Here is a 22,337-nt window from a genome sequence, read left to right as displayed (position 1 = left end):
CAAGCCGTAGCTGTAATTATTACATAGAATAGGTTGGAAACTCCTTTAGCTATAAAGACTGCTTACACATCAACCCAAGAGAAGTAATAATTTCAAGCTGAAAACGTGAAATTTTCTCATATTTTCTCCATTGTCATAATCGTGATCTGCTGTAATGAATGAGAAGTGTTTAAACATCAAAATTTTCGCAGGAAAAAAATCAGAAATTCAAATAGTTATTATCACATCACACGTGCAGTGGTAGCATTAGGACAGATACTTCCTCTACAACGTGACACCTTCTGAAGAAATCGTTATACGTAAGAATTTGTTTAGTGATTAGACATGCCATGCTGAATTTTGAATAGCCAAATTTCGTAATATACCCAATATAATAGTATTTTGAATTATGAACTGTAATTACCGCAACCGATACGACGCTTGAGTCAGTTGCAAAGTTGTAATAATATGTCAGCTATATTTTTTTATTCTATAATTGAAATGGAACAGTTACTGTGGCTCATATTATATATTATTCTTCGACCTCAAATATTCTGGCCATTGTATTACGTCAATTTCAAGTTCCGTGGCCTGTTGCGTGTACTGTTGAGCAAATTCGTAGTTGTTCTGAATTGTGTAGGGTCAAAACTCAAAATGTTTATAATGACGAATTATAAACCTTCACAGCTACGGTAGTGAGCGAGTTAAACACGTGCCTGCTAAGTCTGATACTTTTGAGATTGATTACATAATTATTTAATTATTTGGTAGTTACCGTTAACTTACGTTAAGTATCCAGTAAGGTGCATGTTATCAAGCTTGGTTCTATCAACATAAAATCAATAAACAAAGTTAGATACTTAATACTTATTTTAAGTGTTGTAACTCTCTGATGAATATTGTCACGGACTTTTTGTTTAGTTAACCTTTGCAATCGTTCTTTCTCCGAGATTAAAGTTTACAGTTGTTTTAATATCAAGTTTTCCGTAACATCCATTAGATTAGATGTTATAAATTAAACAAAATATTCAATATTCATCAATAATCTGGATTTGATCAGCTATGAAAGCCTGACCAAAAGTCTTGCTTTTAATAATGACAATGATGAAGATGACTCTAGTGACGATAGTGTTCCTGGTGATCATAGGGTCTACCCTAGCTGGTGAGTACCTTGCTATCTTAATAATGTGTTTGAATAGCAGGGGATAGCTCCATCAAGACCTTAATCCTTATCCATACTCAAACCAAGACATAACTAACACACATTATCGTATTTCAATTGCTTGTATTATAGCACATCCTATATGGGGGGGGGGGGGGGGGGGGGTGACATGTCCGCCTATGTCCTGTCCTTTTTGGATTCTATGAGACAACGGACGTGTTTTTTGGGACATTAGCGGACATTGACGGACATTGGCGGGCTCGGCAAACATTATGAGAATTTTTCGTACATAATTTGGACAATTGGAAGCGAGCTTATATTCATAAAAGCCTATATTCATAACCTATCGAGGCATCCCCTTTACGAATCTCGGAAAGCAGGTCTCCCCTTTTTCAAACCGAACTCGGAATCGGATCAGGGTAGCATGAAACATGGACAAAAGTAGTTTCCAGAAAAACTTTGACTTACAAAATTTTCGGTCTGAGTGATTCTCGATACGTACCTCTGAAGGCAGAGCTCCCGCTTCCGAGCTCGTATTGTGAAGGGGAGGCCTGCCTTCCGAGATTGCATTACAAAGAGGAACCCTCAAGTCCAAAATCGTATATCGAAGGGTAGGTGCGAAGAAATATTTTCGGCTCTTAATGATCAGGGTAGCATGAATTATGAAACATGTCCGAGTCACAGGATCAAATATGTAAATATACTAGACCAATTTTTCAACATTTTTAGAAACCTAAATAAAAAAGTTTGCCCTTTTTGGCCCCTTGCCCAAATTTTATGGGGGCGACAGATCCTCTACGGGATATCAAGGTCATATTGGACTCAAGACAGTGACTCAGCTCTAGACGGTGAATATCACTGTTCCAGACAGTGGCTGCTTGTTAACAGCCCTGTCAAGCGCAGAACCGATTGTAGATCATGTGATACCAATGTAGTGCACACATTGGCTTGCCCATGGTCACGTGATATCGATCCTGCATGGCTGCATTCTGATCCGCTCCAGGGCTGCATGTCTATAAATACCCACACACAGACCAGTAAGTCAGTGACTTCTTAGTCTGTGCTGATATTGTTACCCAGTAGTGGAAGTTATTTCTTCTGACTTCGTAATCCGTTCTTTTTCTCTCGTCTTTTTAAACCGTAACAATTTTGATGAGGATCAAAGAATTAAATAAATTCTGCCTGTTTTAATTCAGCTGGTATTGTCTCGAAGCCCATAGCTATTTCTATTTCTATAAAAGCGGACATAGACGGACGTGACACCCCCCCCCCCCCCTACATGTTAATTAAGTGCTGGCTGAAAGAAAACTCCAACCAATTAACCAGGTAAATGTAGCTTGGGCTGCTGGAAAGACACAAGTACCAGAGCAATATCTGGCGGCAAAAGAAACTACGACAATCCAATAGAAGACTGTTACAAATTCGCAAAGAAAAAGGGCTACTCAGTCTTTGCAGTTCAACACAAGACGGAGTGTTTCACAGCAGAAGATGCTCATGAAACTTTCAATCAATACGGAAATAAAACTAATTGTGACAATGGCAAGGGAGGGTCCTGGGCTCAAAACGTTTACCTGGTGACTCGTGAATGTAAGACATTTTAGTCATCAGTAGACATTTTTACTGTTTTTCAATAAACTATAACAAATATTTCAATAACCATTATCATGATTAATGATTATTATCTAACGATACCGTTAAACAAAATTTTGACTCTTGATATATAGTTTTTAATTCATACAATAACAAGGCAGTCTTTTAACAGCAATTATTAAGAGCAATTATTTAAATTCGCTAAACTGAAATTACTTGAATAATAATGTATATTCATCATTACAGATCAATAAACGAGTGCATCACCTAATCAACTTCAGGTGTTCAAGTTATTGTTTCTAGCAAGTTGAACCTTTACTAATCAATATTATATATATAACACAAATATAACCAGATACCGGAAAATGGAAAGACTATGGATCACTGTCACCTTGCCCGGGTTTGTTCATATATAAAAAAGAATTAAGCATTCATATAATGTAACTAAAACTTGAACTAAGTTCCAACAAAAACAAAATACAGAAGTGTTCATAATATACAAGCTTTAAACCTTTACTCATCATTACTTGTTTCAGTTGAAGGAACGTGGACTAATTGGGGTAAATGGTCGAGCTGCTCAACAATTTGTGGAGGAGGCCACAAGAAAAGGAGAAAATCCTGCACAAATCCAGTTCCTCTTTACGGTGAAGCTAAATGCGGAGTTGAATCAGGAGACAGCACTGAGACTAAGTCTTGCAACACTGAAAGCTGCCCGATTAATGGCGGATGGAGCAGCTATGGAGAGTGGTCAGACTGTTCTAAGGAATGTGGAACGGGATCCCAGTCAAGAACCAGAACCTGCACAGATCCTGTTCCTGCTCACGGTGGAACTGAATGTGTAGGAGAAAACACTGAGGAACAGAATTGCAACACTGAAAGCTGTCCTATTGATGGCGGATGGAGTGACTATGGAGAGTGGTCAGAGTGTTCTAAGGAATGTGGAACAGGATCCCAAACACGAACCAGAACCTGCACAGATCCTGCTCCTGCTCACAGCGGGACTCAATGTGTAGGAGAAAATACTGAGGAACAGAATTGCAACACTGAAAGCTGTCCTATTGATGGCGGATGGAGCAGCTATGGAGAGTGGTCAGACTGTTCTAAGGAATGTGGAACGGGATCCCAGTCAAGAACCAGAACCTGCACAGAGCCTGCTTCTGCTCACGGTGGAACTAAATGTGTAGGAGAAAAGACTGAGGAACAGAATTGCAACACTGAAAGCTGTCCTGTTGATGGCGGATGGAGTGACTATGGAGAGTGGTCAGAGTGTTCTAAGGAATGTGGAACAGGATCCCAGTCAAGAACCAGAACCTGCACAGATCCTGCTTCTGCTCACGGTGGAACTGAATGTGTAGGAGAAAACACTGAGGAACAGAATTGCAACACTGAAAGCTGTCCTGTTGATGGCGGATGGAGTGACTATGGAGAGTGGTCAGAGTGTTCTAAGGAATGTGAAACAGGATTCCAAACACGAACCAGAACCTGCACAAATCCTGCTCCTGCTCACGGTGGAACTGAATGTGTAGGAGAAAAGACTGAGGAACAGAATTGCAACACTGAAAGCTGTCCTGTTGATGGCGGATGGAGTGACTATGGAGAGTGGTCAGAGTGTTCTAAGGAATGTGGAACAGGATCCCAGTCAAGAACCAGAACCTGCACAGAGCCTGCTTCTGCTCACGGTGGAACTGAATGTGTAGGAGAAAAGACTGAGGAACAGAATTGCAACACTGAAAGCTGTCCTGTTGATGGCGGATGGAGCAGCTATGGAGAGTGGTCAGACTGTTCTAAGGAATGTGGAACGGGATCCCAGTCAAGAACCAGAACCTGCACAGAGCCTGCTTCTGCTCACGGTGGAACTGAATGTGTAGGAGAAAACACTGAGGAACAGAATTGCAACACTGAAAGCTGTCCTATTAATGGCGGATGGAGCAGCTATGGAGAGTGGTCAGACTGTTCTAAGGAATGTGGAACGGGATCCCAGTCAAGAACCAGAACCTGCACAGAGCCTGCTTCTGCTCACGGTGGAACTGAATGTGTAGGAGAAAAGACTGAGGAACAGAATTGCAACACTGAAAGCTGTACTGTTGATGGCGGATGGAGTGACTATGGAGAGTGGTCAGAGTGTTCTAAGGAATGTGGAACAGGATTCCAAACACGAACCAGAACCTGCACAAATCCTGCTCCTGCTCACGGTGGAACTGAATGTGTAGGAGAAAAGACTGAGGAACAGAATTGCAACACTGAAAGCTGTCCTGTTGATGGCGGATGGAGTGACTATGGAGAGTGGTCAGAGTGTTCTAAGGAATGTGGAACGGGATCCCAGTCAAGAACCAGAACCTGCACAGATCCTGCTCCTGTTCACAGCGGGACTCAATGTGTAGGAGAAAAAACTGAGGAACAGAATTGCAACACTGAAAGCTGTCCTATTGATGGCGGATGGAGCAGCTATGGAGAGTGGTCAGAGTGTTCTAAGGAATGTGGAACAGGAACCCAAACACGAACCAGAACCTGCACAGATCCTGCTCCAGCTCACAGCGGGACTAAATGTGTAGGAGAAAACACTGAGGAACAGAATTGCAACACTGAAAGCTGTCCTATTGATGGCGGATGGAGCAGCTATGGAGAGTGGTCAGAGTGTTCTAAGGAATGTGGAACGGGATCCCAGTCAAGAACCAGAACCTGCACAGATCCTGCTCCTGCTCACGGTGGAACTGAATGTGTAGGAGAAAAGACTGAGGAACAGAATTGCAACACTGAAAGCTGTCCTGTTGATGGCGGATGGAATGACTATGGAGAGTGGTCAGAGTGTTCTAAGAAATGTGGAACAGGATTCCAAACACGAACTAGAACCTGCACAGATCCTGCTCCTGCTCACAGCGGGACTCAATGTGTAGGAGAAAACACTGAGGAACAGAATTGCAACACTGAAAGCTGTCCTATTGATGGCGGATGGAGTGACTATGGAGAGTGGTCAGACTGTTCTAAGGAATGTGGAACAGGATTCCAAACACGAACCAGAACCTGCACAGATCCTGCTCCTGCTCACAGCGGGACTCAATGTGTAGGAGAAAACACTGAGGAACAGAATTGCAACACTGAAAGCTGTCCTATTGATGGCGGATGGAGTGACTATGGAGAGTGGTCAGAGTGTTCTAAGGAATGTGGAACAGGATCCCAGTCAAGAACCAGAACCTGCACAGATCCTGCTCCTGCTCACAGCGGGACTCAATGTGTAGGAGAAAACACTGAGGAACAGAATTGCAACTCACAAAGCTGCCCGGTTAATGGCGGATGGAGTGACTATGGAGAGTGGTCAGGGTGTCCTAAAGAATGTGGAACGGGATCCCAGTCAAGAACCAGAACCTGCACAGAGCCTGCTTCTGCTCACGGTGGAACTGAATGTGTAGGAGAAAACACTAAGGAACAGAATTGCAACTCACAAAGCTGCCCGGTTAATGGCGGATGGAGTGACTATGGAGAGTGGTCAGAGTGTTCTAAGGAATGTGGAACAGGATCCCAAACACGAACCAGAACCTGCACAGATCCTGTTCCTGCTCACAGCGGGACTCAATGTGTAGGAGAAAACACTGAGGAACAGAATTGCAACACTGAAAGCTACCCTGTTGATGGCGGATGGAGTGATTATGGAGAGTGGTCAGAGTGTTCTAAGGAATGTGGAACAGGATCCCAAACACGAACCAGAACCTGCACAGAGCCTGCTTCTGCTCACGGTGGAGCTCAATGTCAAGGGCATAAAGAATTATCGCGGAATTGCAGCGCTCACTCTTGCCCAAGTATTTGTAATATTTTAACATAACTGAACCCATTCGACTGAATGTTTAGACTTATCCACACCCAAACTTAGTTGTAACAAACACAAATTACTGGTACTTGTATAACGTATCCAATATGCTGATGGAGTGCTGGTAGATAAAAAAATATACATGCAGGTTTGTCAGTTTAAGCACCAAAAGATTTTTAAACGTTACAAAACTAAATTTTCAGGTTGTACGGGACTAGATCCAACCTGGGAACACGCTGTAACAGTAACACAGTTTCCTGTAGAAGCAGGAGAAGTGATCAGAGTGAGCTGTAAACTTAGATATATCAACTTAGGAGCACAGACTATGACATGTATTGATGGAACGAGCTATGAGGTAGTTGGTACAGAAACAGCAGACCCTCCTAAATGTATGAAAACAAGTAAGTACTACATGTAAGGCTTTAGAGTCTAGATGTATCTTAATATTATGTAATATATCTCTTTAATTCATATTTTAATACGCTTTTGTGTTGGTAACTTCAGTTCAAAACAATTGGGAACTTGCTTTTGAACTGAATAAACCAACAACATAAAATCATTATTTACAATATAACTGTACATTGTACAGAAATTCATTTAACCAACAACTAAATCGTAGACAAGTGCATACTATTGTAAATAATACAGGCAGCACTAACTAATTAAAAAATATTATGACAGTAGGGTAAAGCACATAATTTTGTCATTTTTTGGCAATTTTCCGACTGCCTGATATAAACCATGGGTTTTAACCTCGTCTGAAATTCCGATTTAGATGAAACCTCCACCATGTTATAGTAGACAGTCTAGGCAAGTTCTAACACAAAAATGATCGAAATTGCTGGGGTTGAAGATGTTCAAAAAAATTATTTTGAAAAAATGACAAAATTAGGTGACTTTACTTAATTTTGTCACCCCGAACCTAATTTTGTCACTTGAAGATTGTGCAAAAAGTAACCGTTTCTCGGTATTTTAGACTACCTGGATGCATCATTCGAGCGCTTTTTTACCAACATTGACCTCAAAAATCCCAAAGATATGATGTTTTCATAGTTTTGTAGCTTGATGAAAAGATGACACTTTTTGGGTATCTAATCTTAGAAAATAGCCCCAAATGCCCCTGAAACCACTGGCATCTTGAAAAACGATCGGTTCTAGGCCTAGGTTGAAATTTTCATGTCTGTAGATAGATCACTTGCTTAGTAATTTCATCAAATATTTTTTTAGTCATTTTAGATTGAAAAAATCAGATTATCCACCTAATATTTCTCGGCGAAAATATGCTATTATAAGTGTTATGCTATTATTTAAGTGCCTTATACATATCCTATGGGCAAAACAACTTCAGAATAGTTGTATAAGGCCATTTTCAACACAATCTGTGATTTACAAGAAATTTGAGAAAGGTCGATTTTTTTGACAAAATTAGGTACTTTTGGCAAAATCGAACCTAATTTTGTCACCCTCTGTAACTTGAACAATAATTGCGCTAGAGACTTGAAAATTTGTACGTATACTTCTGCTGTAGAAGATATTTGAAATATGCAATGGCATGAAGCTAGCTCAATTACTTTTGAAATAGCAATAAATCAAAATTTTGAAAATTCCTTAAGAAAACCTTAAGGATCTTATTTATTTTTCGGGTTAACAGTTTCGCCTTCATTTTTGACACAGATGCAAAAGAGCTAGAAACTTAAACTTTGTACGAGCAGTTTCAGCAAAGTCTAAGCTTTCTTTTTATACACAATCCTTTTCTTTCAAGCTGAAATTCCGAGCCGAGGCAGTTTTTCAGAGCAAAATGACAAAATTAGGTACCCTGACAAAATTATGTGCCTTACCCCAGAAACAGCAGACCCTCCTAAATGTATGAAAACAAGTAAGTACTACATGTAAGGCTTTAGAGTCTAGATGTATCTTAATATTATGTAATATATCTCTTTAATTCATATTTTAATACGCTTTTGTATTGGTAACTTCAGTTCAAAACAATTGGGAACTTGCTTTTGAACTGAATAAACCAACAACATATAATCATTATTTACAATATAACTGTACATTGTACAGAAATTCAAACCAACAACTAAATCGTAGACAAGTGCATACTATTGTAAATAATACAGGCAGCACTAACTAATTAAAAAATATTATGACAGTAGAAACTCTATATTATATATTATGTTTGAATCAGCTGATATAGTAACATATGCAGTATACACTCTACAGTGACTGTTATACACTAACATTATCTCTTCCCCTGTTCAGAGCATCTATAACACTCTTTTTCTCAGGGGAATACTCTTTTACACCTACTGGTATCTGTTATTCATATTTAGGGTACTGTTGAGCAAGTCTGTAGTTGTTATGAATCTTAATTGAGAAAACGAGGAGGTTTGATAGAGATAGTTTTGGTTTTGGCCCAAAGCCAAAACCGGCCAGTTGTGGAAAGAGCTTTATTCCTTATCTCTTAGAAGAGCGGATATTCAGTGTAAAGCTATATATCATTACATATTCAATTCTTGAAATGTGCATTTTGATTTATTCCAATTCGTTTCTAGCTCTGCTCATATCAGTGACCTCTATACTACTCGCACAACATATTATCAACCAGTGACTGCTGCTCGCAGAGCAGAAATTTGGTTGACATTTAAGATAGGGCTTGAACACAGCTAGCCGAACTGTAAGCACTGTCTTATTGTGTCCACATGGCTTAAGGCTTTTAAAATTATAATTGATAAAAACCCACAATCAAGGATTAATATTAATTTCCGGTAATTTCCGGCAGCCTAAAGTTCCCTCTTCTTAATACCCTGTCCCGGTCCGGCGAAATCTGGCAAACCGGAAAATATATTGGTATCCGGTCGTTTCTGGTACGGCAGCCAAAACCCCAGACCGGTTGGTTCATTTTCTTCATGATAGCAACCACAGTGGTAGTGTTAGTAACATTATCTTCATGATAACAACCACAGTGGTAGTGTTAGTTACCTCCTCTTTAGCATGATACTCTCTAGAAAGAAAACAATAGATAATATGTTTTATAAATAAGACAGTGGAGAAATGGATTATTCTACATTGAGAATTTATTTACTGGCCCGAAATGAAACATATCAACTTGAACTGTGAATAGTAAATTGTCATGATATTTTTTTACGTCAACTGTAGTTACCATGTCCGATTATTTATTCGGTTGTTATGTTGCCAGGTTCCTAGCTTTGTTCTATTATTTAAAGATGGAGCAGTTACTGTGGTCCATGACATATTAATTATTGTCCTTTTCGATCCCTCTCAAAAACTCTAGATTTTATGTTGAAGTTGACACCTGCGCATTGCGTATGGAGTCGAGCTAAGTTAGTTACTTCTAAAGATTTCTTTAATGTTTATACACTGTAGTATTAAGCCAAGTATGCACTAGAGTGAGTTAAGATTGAGGCTACTCACTTTAAGTATTGCACAATAAACTCTCTCGGTTGTCGCCATGTATAGGAACCGACCGGATATCCGGCTGAATTCAGATCCGGCCGGATATCCGGCTTCAATATCCGGTTCCGGCTCCGGTCCGGTTTCAGAAAATATGCCGGATTTTTGCCAGATATTTCTTCAAAAAAATTTATTTCTAAAATCTAGAAATGCATATTTTTCTTCCCTTTTTAACTCAAATCTTTTGAAAAATCAAAAATGTTTTGACTAAGTGCGGAATTCAAAAAACCGAACAAATATTTTTGGATAATAATGATCATGGTAGCATGAAACGTGGAGAAAAGTGATTTCCAGAAAACTTTGAAAAAGTTTCGACTTAGAACATTCTCGGTCCGATACGTACCTCCTATATCGATACGTACCTCCTATATCGAGAGCTCCCGCTTCCGACATTGTGTTGCAAAGGGGAGGCCTGCCTTCCGAGATCGCATTACCAGGGGGAAGCCTCGAGTCCAAAACCTATGTACAGAGGAGAACCGAACCTTACTACGAACAGTAGCTCTAGTAATGCTCTTTATCACAATTTATTATTATGATCCAGTTTTGGCTCCGAGTTTTGTGAAACACTGGCAACGGTCCACTCTACCCAATTATGAGTTTTGGTAAAATATATAATAATATGCTACAACATGCAAGTTTAATTACTCATAATTAATATGCACGTGCGACGAGCGGGCTACGGACATAACTTTTAATTGCTTATTACTTTATTATTATAGTTATAGAGAGATAAAAACAATGCATGTGCAAATCGAGCATGTGTTGCAGACCTCTACGATCTGGAAGGGTCAATCAACAGTTATCACTGTAATCACTGCCTAGTGCCTAACTCAAGCTGTAGCGCGTGGGCAGCTGTTCTTAACTTTTTAAGATCTTAAACGTTTGGGAAATTCATTCGCCAATAATAAATTATTTGTAGGCCGTGAATGAATGGGAAAAGCGAGCGAGCGATGTTAGTCCGCTAATTGACAATAACAGTGATTATACTTATAAATATCTTAAGTAATAGTCTCAATAAATCTGTGTGTGTGTGTGTGTGCAATTTACAATTAAATTCTACTGAAGGATCACATCACTAATTATACGTCACTAATTGGTGACATGATCTGACATGATCTGATCACCGAGGGACCCCTAAAAATTGGGGGTCCCCTAAGTCGTGCAGCCCAATCGCGCTCAAGGGGTCTGGCAGGATATGCCAATTGCATATCATTTCTGATAATAACTTGTCTACTCTTGTTACTTCTTGTTTACTCTGATTACAACTTACTGCTTGTTGATTTGATATTTGAGCTATGTGAATGTCTACTGCTAGGCCTAAACAGGAAATATCATCGGTGTGGTTGTATCAAATTGCTCTTAGGAATGCAGAACTTATCGTGTAATTACAAACGATGGCTTAGTAGAATAAATATCATAGTTGATAACGACAAAAGCCCAATAATGAGGATTAATTTAAATTTTCCGGCAAGTTCCGGCAGCATTATATTTGCCCTTCCTAACAACCGGTTCCGGTCCGGCAAAATCCGGCTAACCGGATAATAGATTAATATCCGGCAAAATCCGGTCCGGCAGCCAAAAGCCCATTCCGGTCGGTTCCTAGCCATGTAGGTAGATACGATGCTATAGTGGGCATACTGCGTACACACAACGTAAAAGTTAAAACGTGACCCGGAATAGGAAATAGATTTTCTCGTTGTCTTGTTATCTGGTTTACCTTTATATAGTTATTTTGCGGATGATAAAATTGCCTGTTGCTTTGTAAGCCCAGTTTTTCATATCGACCACGTCCGAAGTATGCATTTTTTTTCTTTACCAAAATATTAATCTTGAATCATTTGAAATTTATAACTGATAAAGTTTATTAAGAGATTTTAAAGAATAACGATTACAAAGTTTATGACACACGTGTTGTAAAATTACTAGATGGTGAGGATTACTCTAGTGACACTAGTGTCCCTGGTAATCATAAAGTCTACCATTGCGGGTGAGTGCCTTTTTCAGGTCTTACTATCTTTAGAATTGTAACAGGTTATTTCTTCTGATACTTGTTTAAAAAAAAATGGTAATGCAATGTACAGGGGGCTCAAAAATGCTCTATTTTTAGTCTTCACTGCCGTCAAATGCACTCTTGGTATAACATTGACTCAACCTGCTCAAGTATTTCCACATTAGGTTTTAATGCTTTCCATCTAGGTTTTAATGCTTGCATAACTTATTTAATGTGCCGATTGAGTGCTGGCAAAGAAATGGGTATTTTCAGAAACTGTAGAAATATTGAAATTCACCCCGGGTTGAATATTTTAAGTAACACCAATTAACCAGGAAATTGTAGCTTGGGCTGCTGGAACGACAATTCCCGAAGAGCAATAGCTGGCGGCATAAGATTCAACTCCGCCAATCCAATAGAAACATGTTACAACTTCGCCAAGGAAAAGGGCTACTCAGTCTTTGCAGTTCAATACAACACGGAGTGTTTCACTGCAGAGGATGCTCATGAAATTGAAACCTACAAGAAATATGGAAGAGCAACTAACTGCGAAGATGGCAAGGGAGGTTCCTGGGCTCAAAACGTTTATCTGGTGACTCGTGAATGTAAGACATTTTAGTCATCAGTAGACTTTATCACTGTTTTTCGATAAATTATAACAAATATTTAAATAACCGTTATCATAATTATTATCTACCGATACCGTTACGTTAAACAACATTTTGAATCATTGATATACAGTTTCTAATTCATACAATTAACGAGGCAGTCTTAAAAGCAATTATTTATATTCTAAACTGAAATGACAATAATTGTAATTCATCATTACAGATCAGTAAATAAGTGCGTCACCTAATCCACTTCAGGTGTTCAAGTTATTGTTTCTAGCAAGTTAAACCTTCACTAATCAATATATATAACACACATATAACCAGATACCGGAAAATGGAAAGACTATGGATCACTGTCACCTTGCCCTGGTTTGTCAATATGAAAAATAATAATTACGCATTCATATAATGTAACTAAAACTTGAACTAAGTTCCAACAAAAACTAAATACAGAAGTGTTCATAATTATATATAAGCTAACCTTTACTCATCATTACTTGTTTCAGTTGAAGGAACGTGGACTAGTTGGGGTATATGGTTGAGCTGCTCCAAGCACTGTGGAGGAGGAACCGAAACACGGAACAGAACCTGCACAAATCCTGCTCCTCTTCACGGTGGAGCTGAATGTGCAGGAAACAGCACCGACACTAAGTCTTGCAACACTCAAGACTGTCCAGTTGATGGCGGATGGAGTGAATATGGAACCTGGTCAGTGTGCTCTAAGGAATGTGGAGGAGGAACCGAAACACGGAACAGAACCTGCACAAAGCCTGCTCCTCTTCACGGTGGAACTGAATGTGCAGGAAACATCACTGAGACTAAGTCTTGCAACACTCAAGAGTGCCCAAGTATTTCCAAAATTGCTTCTTTTATTTAAATCGCACATTGAAATCTCGATTCGGTGATAACCTTATTAGACTTAAATGGACCTTATCTAGACTCGAACAACGTTGAACTATTGGATTTTAGATGTTATTTGATAGCAGTTATATCACTTTAATAAAGTGACATAACTGCTATCAAATAACATCTAATATAAGTGACTTTATACATAAAACTAAACTTTCAGGTTGTACGGGACTAGATCCAGCATGGAACTACGCTGTAACAGTTACACAGTTTCCTGTAGAAGCAGTAGAAGTGATCAGAGTGCGATGTAAACCTAGATATATCAACTTAGGAGCACGGTCTATGACTTGTATTAACGGAACGAGCTATGAGGTAGTTGGCAGAGAAACAGCAGATCCTCCTAATTGTATGAAAACGAGTAAGTATTGCATGTAAGGCTCTAGAGTCTAGATGTATCTTAATATTATGTAATATATCTTCTTAATACCCTGTCCCGGTCCGGAGAAATCCGGCAAACCGGAAAATATATTGATATCCGGTCGTTTCTGGTCCGGCAGCCAAAACCCCAGATCGGTTGGTTCCTTTTCTTCATGATAGCAACCACAGTGGTAGTGTTAGTAACATTATCTTCATGATAACAACCACAGTGGTAGTGTTAGTTACCTCCTCTTTAGCATGATACTCTCTAGAAAGAACACAATAGATAATATGTTTTATAAATAAGACAGTGGAGAAATGGATTATTCTACATTGAGAATTTATTTACTGGCCCGAAATGAAACATATCAACTTGAACTGTGAATAGTAAATTGTCATGATATTTTTTTACGTCAACTGTAGTTACCATGTCCGATTATTTATTCGGTTGTTAAGTTGCCAGGTTCCTACTAGCTTTGTTCTATTATTTAGATGGAGCAGTTACTGTGGTCCATGACATATTAATTGTCCTTTTCGATCCCTCTCAAAAACTCTAGATTTTATGTTGAAGTTGACACATGCGCATTGCGTATGGAGTCAAGCTAAGTTTGTTACTTCTAAAGATTTCTTTAATGTTTATACACTGTAGTATTAAGCCAAGTATGCACTAGAGTGAGTTAAGATTGAGGCTACTCACTTTAAGTATTGCTCAATAACTCTCTCGGTTGTTGCCATGTGGGTAGATACGATGCTATACTGGGCATACTGCGTACACACAACGTAAAAGTTAAAACTTGACCCGGGAATAGGAAATAGATTTTCCCACTGTCTTGTTGTCTGGTTTACCTTTGTTATAGTTATTTTGCGGATGATAAAATTGCCTGTTCATGCTAAGCAATAATGAGTGATAAGGTATGGCAACCATACTGCTGTGAAGAAGCCGTCTAGAAGCCCCTATATGGCTTCTGAAAGGCCACCATACATTTGACCTCAAAGTTCTTTGTAAGTAGTAATTATCAATTTATTTCGCAACGAAACAGAGCCTTTCAATTATAATACAATAATACCTTGGCTGCTTCGGGCCGCTCGTGATAATTCCCGACAGCTTGCTGGAGGGAATTTGCGGCCCGAAGCAGCCAAGGTATTATTTCTTATAATACCTTCCGGGAATTATATCCACTAAAAGTGTCGGACACTGAGAGCTGATAATTTGCCGATATATCCCGCAAGGAAAGCGAAGGTATTATCAGCATAGACCTCAGACTGGCTGGCGGCAAGTTGTAAAACAAATAACACTGGCGTTCTATATATTAGACACTATCAAGAGTTTAAATTCCCAAATAGTCAGACTGAGCAGGTTGAGCTGTAGTAAAACACAGTACTGAGGCGTTAAAACATTTTCATTACTATCTTCAGTAACATCCTGAATCAGAAACTCGGTTAATATCAGTTCCTACAAAGTGTAACATTGGAAATGAAATGACACAACTAAAAACGATATGAATATTTTTTAAAAACATAACTCTTGTGCCCCAATGCAATAGAAAACATTTAAGATAAATCCAATAATGGAATCCCAAACGGGTCCATGGCATTGAGCCCCAATGGACGTATAGTTCTAAGTTTCTGAATATAACGGTGTTCATCCACTTCTAGAGTTCTTGGGCTACTATTACTGAGAATTGACACTTTATAAGCCTGGTTAAAATTGTCACGTTGTTTCATGTTATGAACTTCTACAAGGTGTTTACCCAAGCTGAATCCGTCGTCGTTTTCTTCAGGGACAAACGTATTGTCCGAAATGAGTTTGTAGTAATGGGCGCGATGTTCGTTTACTCGTGCCCTGAGGGGCTGCACCGTTCTTCCTACATAACACATGTTACAAAGTTGGCAACTGAAGAGGTATACAACATTGTAGCTGACACATGTACCAGTCACTGCTTTGGCTCGCTGTCCATTGACTGTTATTGATGGATGTGGAGATATGATGTTACAGGTACCGCAGTGTCTGCCCCCACATGGTCTTGTGTGAGGTTGGGTTAAGTCATCCGCAAACTGTTTTGCTTTGACTAACTTCCTTCTAAATGATGTTCCAGTACGTCTGACGAATTTGAAGATAGGGCGTGATGTACCGGCTCTAGATGATATTGGGGAGCCTGGGGTGTTTCCACTTGTATGGGAACCAGATAATCCTGAGAAGCTCCTGGTTCTACTGAGTTCTGGTTCCAATCTTTGCACCGATTCTACTAACTCTTGATCACTGCCAAATGTTGAAATAACGCGGACTGCTGGTTCTGGAGACTTTGGTACCAGGACATTGCTGTTTGAGTTGTCCAGTGGTTTGAGACATCTTTCGAAGCCTTTGACCTTTTCACTGATGTTATCTACCATAGTTTTAGGGTAGTTGGATTGGAAGAAAAAGGTTTTTAATTCATCAATTTGTTTTCGGAGTCTGTCGTTATCATTGATGATTCGCCGGAGTCTCAGACATGCACTATAGACTATGCTGCTGAATGTATGGTTCGGGTGGTGGGAACCGAAGTACAGGTAGGAGCGGGCATCAGTCTCTTTAACATGGAGGTCTGTCTGAAGATCACCTGCGGTGTCGAAACAAAATTTGATGTCTAAGAACGACACATAAACATTGTTATCTTCTATGATGTTCTCATCAATGTGGAGGCCAAGTTCTGCTAGCCTTGAGTTGACAGTCGCGATGAATTTTGAAAACTGTCTTTTCGTACCATGGAATACTCCACAGCCGTCGTCTATGTATCTCTTGACCGATTTTACAGGTTCCATTAGTTCCGTGTCTGTATAGACTTGCTCACGCATGACATGGTATACTGCTATGTTTGCAAGTTGTACACAGATACTGCCTCCTGTCGGTACTCCTCGTTTCTGTCTGTACCACTCTCCGTTAAATTTGCCTATAGACGACTCAAAGCTGAGTTCAACACTTCTTATCAACCACTCCTTGAATTTGGCGGACCATTCTGGTCTCTTTTCTTCCATGGCCACCTTCAAAGCTTGGATTGTAAGGTGGGGGCTCAATGAATCATATAAAGCTTTGTAATCAAATGTGAATGCTTTAATGTTGCTTTTGAGTTCTGTGTCCAGGGTATTGTTGATGTTGTCGAGCCAAACTAAGGCGTCTCTATTATCAATAAGAAGGTCTTCGCAAAAATCCCTTTCTAGTTGACGTAGGTATTTATCAGCTAGGAAGACATCCGGTCGTCTGCTGGCTCCTTCGTGGAGGGCGGTAATGAGTCTAGCTGGTGGTTTTGCCCCTGGTATGAGGTCTTCTTTTTTCAGCTTATGGATTTTAAAAGCAGGGTAGAAATACGGCTGTCCAGGGCGATAGTGTGGGAGGGTACTGGGGCGGTTTGTTGGTCCAGTTTGGTCTGCTCTGGTGTTGTCAGAAACACCCATCACTTCTTTCGCATCCCTTGCTAATATCAGTCCTTCTTCTTTTCCCTGTACCCAGTGCTTGAAGAGTTTCTCATACAGCTGTTGGGTAGGGTCACAGTCCAACTTTTCATATAGTTCCTGATTTTCCAGTTTCTCCAGTGTCCGTTGCTTGATGAGGTCAGGGTCGATAATAAGGCACTATATTGTATCATGCACACGTATCGGATTACACCCCTTCCAATTCGGAACCGGAACGTATTATAATATAATAATAGCTTGGCTATTGAGTGCTGAGCGCGATAATTCCCGATAGCTTGCTGGAGGGAACGCGCGGGCACGAAATTAGCTTGGCAATTTCGTGCCCGCGCGTTCCCTCCAGCAAGCTGTCGGGAATTATCGCGCTCAGCACTCAATAGCCAAGCTATTATTATATTATAATACCTTCCGGGAATTATATCCACTAAAAGTCTCGACACTGAGAGCTGATGATTTGCCGATATATCCCGCAAGGGAAGCCAAGGTATTATCAGCATAGACCTCAGACTGGCTGGCGGCAAGTTGTAAAACAAATAACACTGGCGTTCTATATATTAGACACTATATTGTATCATGCGCACGTATCGGATTACACCCCTTCCAATTCGGAACCGGAAAATATTATAACATTTATTCTGTTTAACACTTTTGTTTGTTTTGGGGATCAGATTTTAAGGCAAACGAAAGGCATTCCCATGGGAGGGAATTCTAGTAGCCAGTTCGCTGATCTTTCGCTAGGGAAGTGTGAATTCATCTACATGACACGCCTAATCAAAGAAAAGAAGTTCGGTCTCGCTAAGCTCCTCTCAAGAAACTGCAGATATGTCGACGACCTCAACACTATGAACTATTTGCATTTCTCTAGCCTAATCAGGTCCATTTATCCACCTGACCTGCTTATGGAGAGGAGTGGTGACGACAATAAGTCCGTAAACTATCTCGACATCAACATCTCGATGAATAACTCCGGACACGTCGCCACCAAGCTTTACAACAAACTTGATGACTTCAACTTTCCTGTGGTCATGTACACCTTTCCGTCCTTCGTTACTCTTCCATTATCTCTGACCTTGATTATTTTCTGTGTTCTACCAACACCCTTTATAGGACACTTCTTTCAAGATGTTATATTGGCAGACTCATGAAGAGTAAATTCAGAAAGCTTCTGAAAGACCGACCTAGTATTCTGTACAAATACAGTACCTATACTTGATGTCAGCAACATCCTTGACATCACATTTAACGTGGACAGGTGATCACTGACGAGTGATTGCTAGGGGGTCTTGGCACATTATAAACCGGTACAGGTGTTAATGTTAAACCCCCGAAACCGGTGTGCCAAGTCATCTGCTGATGATGTTCACATAACATTATTTCCTCTCTCCTTTATTCCTTCCGTCTTTTCTTATACTTACAGTTCAGTTACTTTATTTCACCAGGTCTACCTAAGGATCAATTATTCTTTGGTGGGGTTTCACTTCTTGTATGGGCTTCATTCCCGTTCTTTTCCTTATTCTTTATACTTATTTTTTATAAGTTTATACTGTTTAATGAGATTGTATCACGTCGTGACCCCCACGGTCGTTTCACTATAGACCCTGTAGAGTTTTTACGATACAGAGGAGCCGTGCACTCAAGATACAGGGGGAGCCGGTCATACAACATACAACGGATGACAACCAATGCCCCAGCCTGAAACCAACCACTTTCGGAAAAATCTCCAAGTTGGCAATGTACATCAGTTCTAAACGGTCAACGTTTAGACAAGGAATCCCATGTGGATGAGCATAGTTTATTCTATTTTAATGGGTGCTTACCATTAGTTTAGCATATTAAGATTTGTCCCTTTCTGCTCTCCCAATGCCCTAGCCCGAAACCAACCACTTTCGGAAAAATCTCCAAGTTGGCAATGCAAATCAGCTTTAAACGGTCAACGTTTAGACAAGGAATCTCGTGTGGATGAGCATAGTTTATCCTATTTTAATGAGTGCTTACCATTAGTTTAGCATATTAAGATTTGTCCCTCTCCCAATGTCCGGACACAAACCTGGCCAGAGTTCTCTTAGTAGGGCCGGGTTGCACGATAAAAATAAACTTGCTCGGATTTTTAAAACTTTTGTCCCATTGTTTTCTAGAGACTGTGAGAATTTTCACATTACCCAATTTGTCATACCTTTTCGGAAAGATCAGTGAGTTTCGCCTTGGTGCCATATTTAATGGTGCGCGGCTTTTGGAGCAAAATTAGCTGTAAAAGTCGCGTAATTTGACGAAATTCGTTGATTTTTGTCGAATTATTCTGTCATATCTTCGGATCCTTAGGTGATATCATTCTGAAAATTGGTGAAGACCTTTCAATAGGGCTTTCCTGTCTTTACTAACTGGCTCGTTAGAATCTTAATGTTCAGATTATTTTCTTTTACTTTAAAAGAGAAATTAAGATTTTGTGACAATTATAAGCCCGACAATTATAACGTTCTACCTTCGATACATTAGTGCTCGAACTTTTTGCTTTGACTAAAGATTTAAATAGTACAACGATGCGCCAAAAACTGATTTAAACTGTTCGAGTAGGATAATCTATTTATTAGGCTAATAATCGTCGAGACCATTAAATGATTATACAGTTTATCCGCAGTGCGCAGCTGGTAAATTTTATTTTGAAATTGACTATTTTATGAAGGAAAATAATGCTTTTTAGTAAAATCGAAAATATTAACAGTCCGGTTGCGATCATTAATCTATTACTTTATTATAGACAAAATCTGCCGGTCATAGTCCGGCATTACTGTGCAGACGTTTGTGTTTGTGGATTACTTGTGTATCGACATAGTATCTAAAATAATAGCTTGACGATTAGAAAATGACTCATCCTGCATCTGCGGCAATGTCTTGGATCGGCACAGTCAGAATTGAGCACAAGGTTTTTTGTTTGTTGTTTAGTACTGCAATATTAACTAAGACTTGGTGAATAATATATTTTTTATTTTGACCCGTGATGGTTGTAAAACATTTTCCGAAATTATTTACTTGGAGTACTGAAACACTGTTAGGACTTAGGAAAGGACCGTTTTGCGTTTTGCTCTTGTGTTTTGTTCTATACTATATTATAATTCAGAGAATTCTTTTTGTCTGTCTGTACGACCGCCCACGTGCAAATTAGATGAAAAATAGGAATTTAGGTAACAACCAAAACGTTCCATAGCAACGGTGTTTTAATGTACACATACACGTGCAAAGATTGTTTTAACGTCATTTTGATCGGGTTTGTGGTAATTACGTTGTGTTTAAAGTGTTTTATATTTAAATCGGCTGTATCTTCGGTTGGGATGGATATTTTTTGATGCGATTAAAACTTTCTTTCAAAGGATACTACTAGCTTCGTCCCTGTTACCACGGGCTTTCTAGTACTATATAATTTATAACTGATAAAGTTTATTAAAAGATTTTGAAGAATAACGATTACGAAGTTTATAACACACGTGTGGTAAAATTACTAGATCTCTAGATGGTGATGATAACTCTAGTGACACTGGTGTCCCTGGTAATGATAAGGTCTACCATTGCTGGTGAGTGCCTCTTACTATCTTTAGAATTGTAACGGGTTATTTCTTCTGTTATTAATTTGTTATTGGTAGTGCAATGTACAGGGGCCAGGGGGCTCTGCAATCCTTTTATTTCAGTCTTTACTACCATCAAATGCATTCTGTTAAAACAGCAAACTTGGTATAAACAGTAAGTTTAAACATTGTAACATTCCTCAGCTCAGTACAAGGTAACAATACGTACCTCCGACACTGAATATGCTGGGTCAGGCTCAGACTTTTACTACACCTTCCTCGGAAACAAAGGAAGCACTGCGGAGAAAAAAGCAGACAATTACGGTGACGACAGACAGAAAGGCGAAACAGATACTTGGACATTCCAGGACAGTGCACATATTGGAGAGTTCAGATGCATCTCAATAAGGATGGACGGATGGGACGGCTGGATTTTTAAAGAGGTATTTATTGTCTTGTATAGTAATCCGGGTATCCATACAACACCATTCCCATGAAAATATTCTTTGATTGTTTCTTCTTATTTTGTGTCATCTAATTATTTTGTCGAATTGTCGATAGGTCCATTCGCGATCGTATCAACTTTAGAGAATGGCGATTGGCGAACGCTATTTTACATGATAAGTTAATATCGCTCAGATTGAGATAGAAATAGACGGTTCCCCACAAGCAAACATCACTAACCATCTGGGCTGGCTTGACAACGCGGTCCCGTGGCTATCCAAAGCTGTTTTTTGTCTTCCTGATATCATAGGTGAGCAGTGAATTTAAAACTGTCGAATGATACCAGTTATTTTATACTACAGCCTGCATTATTCGAATGACAGCAAGCATCCGATTCAGGTTGAAACAGCCAGTTTTAGTTTATCATACCATGTCAGTAGTTTTATTGCACAGCTAAATATAAATTTAACTTAATATATTAGAAAACAATCTTTTAAATTACGCTAATTACGTATCATTATTATTTTGATTATCGAAAAAAAATAAACAAGACTTCTGGTGGGAATTATACAGTCCTTTACCACTCACCTTAAGCAGCGACCAATCAAAATAGTAAATAATCGTGGTCAGTTGCTGAAGCAATTAAACAACACCTCAAGTCAAGTCTTATAGTTATAACACATTATTATATTGTCGTATCTACAGATAACGGTAACGAGTGTCCCCCCAACTACCCATTTGCGTTCTTTGGACACAACCGATGCTGTTCAAATAACAGTGAGAAACCTTTTGATAACGAGATATCCTATGAATTAGGAGATCAGTGCAAAGGAGGACCTTTAGAAGAGAACAGTCTCTGTTGTATAGGAGATCATGTTGAATGTTCTGATAAACCTTGTATCAGTTACAAATGGTCAGGTATGATAGCATAACTTAACTTTGCTCCCGGAATTCAACCCTCGGGCCTCGGATTCAATTTTAAAGTATGATTTTGGTATCAACTTTATTTTGTTCTTAT

General features: G+C 39.4%; 2 protein-coding genes across 8 annotated transcripts in view; one reads left to right on the top strand and one right to left on the bottom strand.

The window, feature by feature from the left end:
- Positions 1-22,337, bottom strand: part of LOC134815900 (coiled-coil domain-containing protein 102A-like) — a 90,904-nt gene that overhangs the window by 61,403 nt on the left and 7,164 nt on the right. The window lies entirely within an intron of this gene.
- The window catches only part of LOC134823063 (uncharacterized), a 54,197-nt gene that overhangs the window by 29,283 nt on the left and 2,577 nt on the right, over positions 1-22,337 (top strand). Inside the window, exons 16-25 of the mRNA XM_063834416.1 lie at positions 2,572-2,728; positions 3,268-6,134; positions 6,310-6,481; positions 6,737-6,934; positions 12,333-12,602; positions 13,115-13,456; positions 13,678-13,875; positions 21,080-21,318; positions 21,515-21,629; positions 22,025-22,237. Of these exons, the coding sequence (XP_063690486.1) occupies positions 2,572-2,728; positions 3,268-6,134; positions 6,310-6,481; positions 6,737-6,934; positions 12,333-12,602; positions 13,115-13,456; positions 13,678-13,875; positions 21,080-21,318; positions 21,515-21,629; positions 22,025-22,237 (4,771 nt within the window). The remainder of the gene's footprint in view (positions 1-2,571; positions 2,729-3,267; positions 6,135-6,309; positions 6,482-6,736; positions 6,935-12,332; positions 12,603-13,114; positions 13,457-13,677; positions 13,876-21,079; positions 21,319-21,514; positions 21,630-22,024; positions 22,238-22,337) is intronic.

This window comes from Bolinopsis microptera, chromosome 1, assembly GCF_026151205.1.
Source record: "Bolinopsis microptera isolate Bmic1 chromosome 1, MBARI_Bmic_1.0, whole genome shotgun sequence".
Lineage (NCBI taxonomy): Eukaryota > Metazoa > Ctenophora > Tentaculata > Lobata > Bolinopsidae > Bolinopsis > Bolinopsis microptera.
Note: the sequence above shows the minus strand (reverse complement) of the source record. Positions and strands in the feature narration are given on the sequence as shown.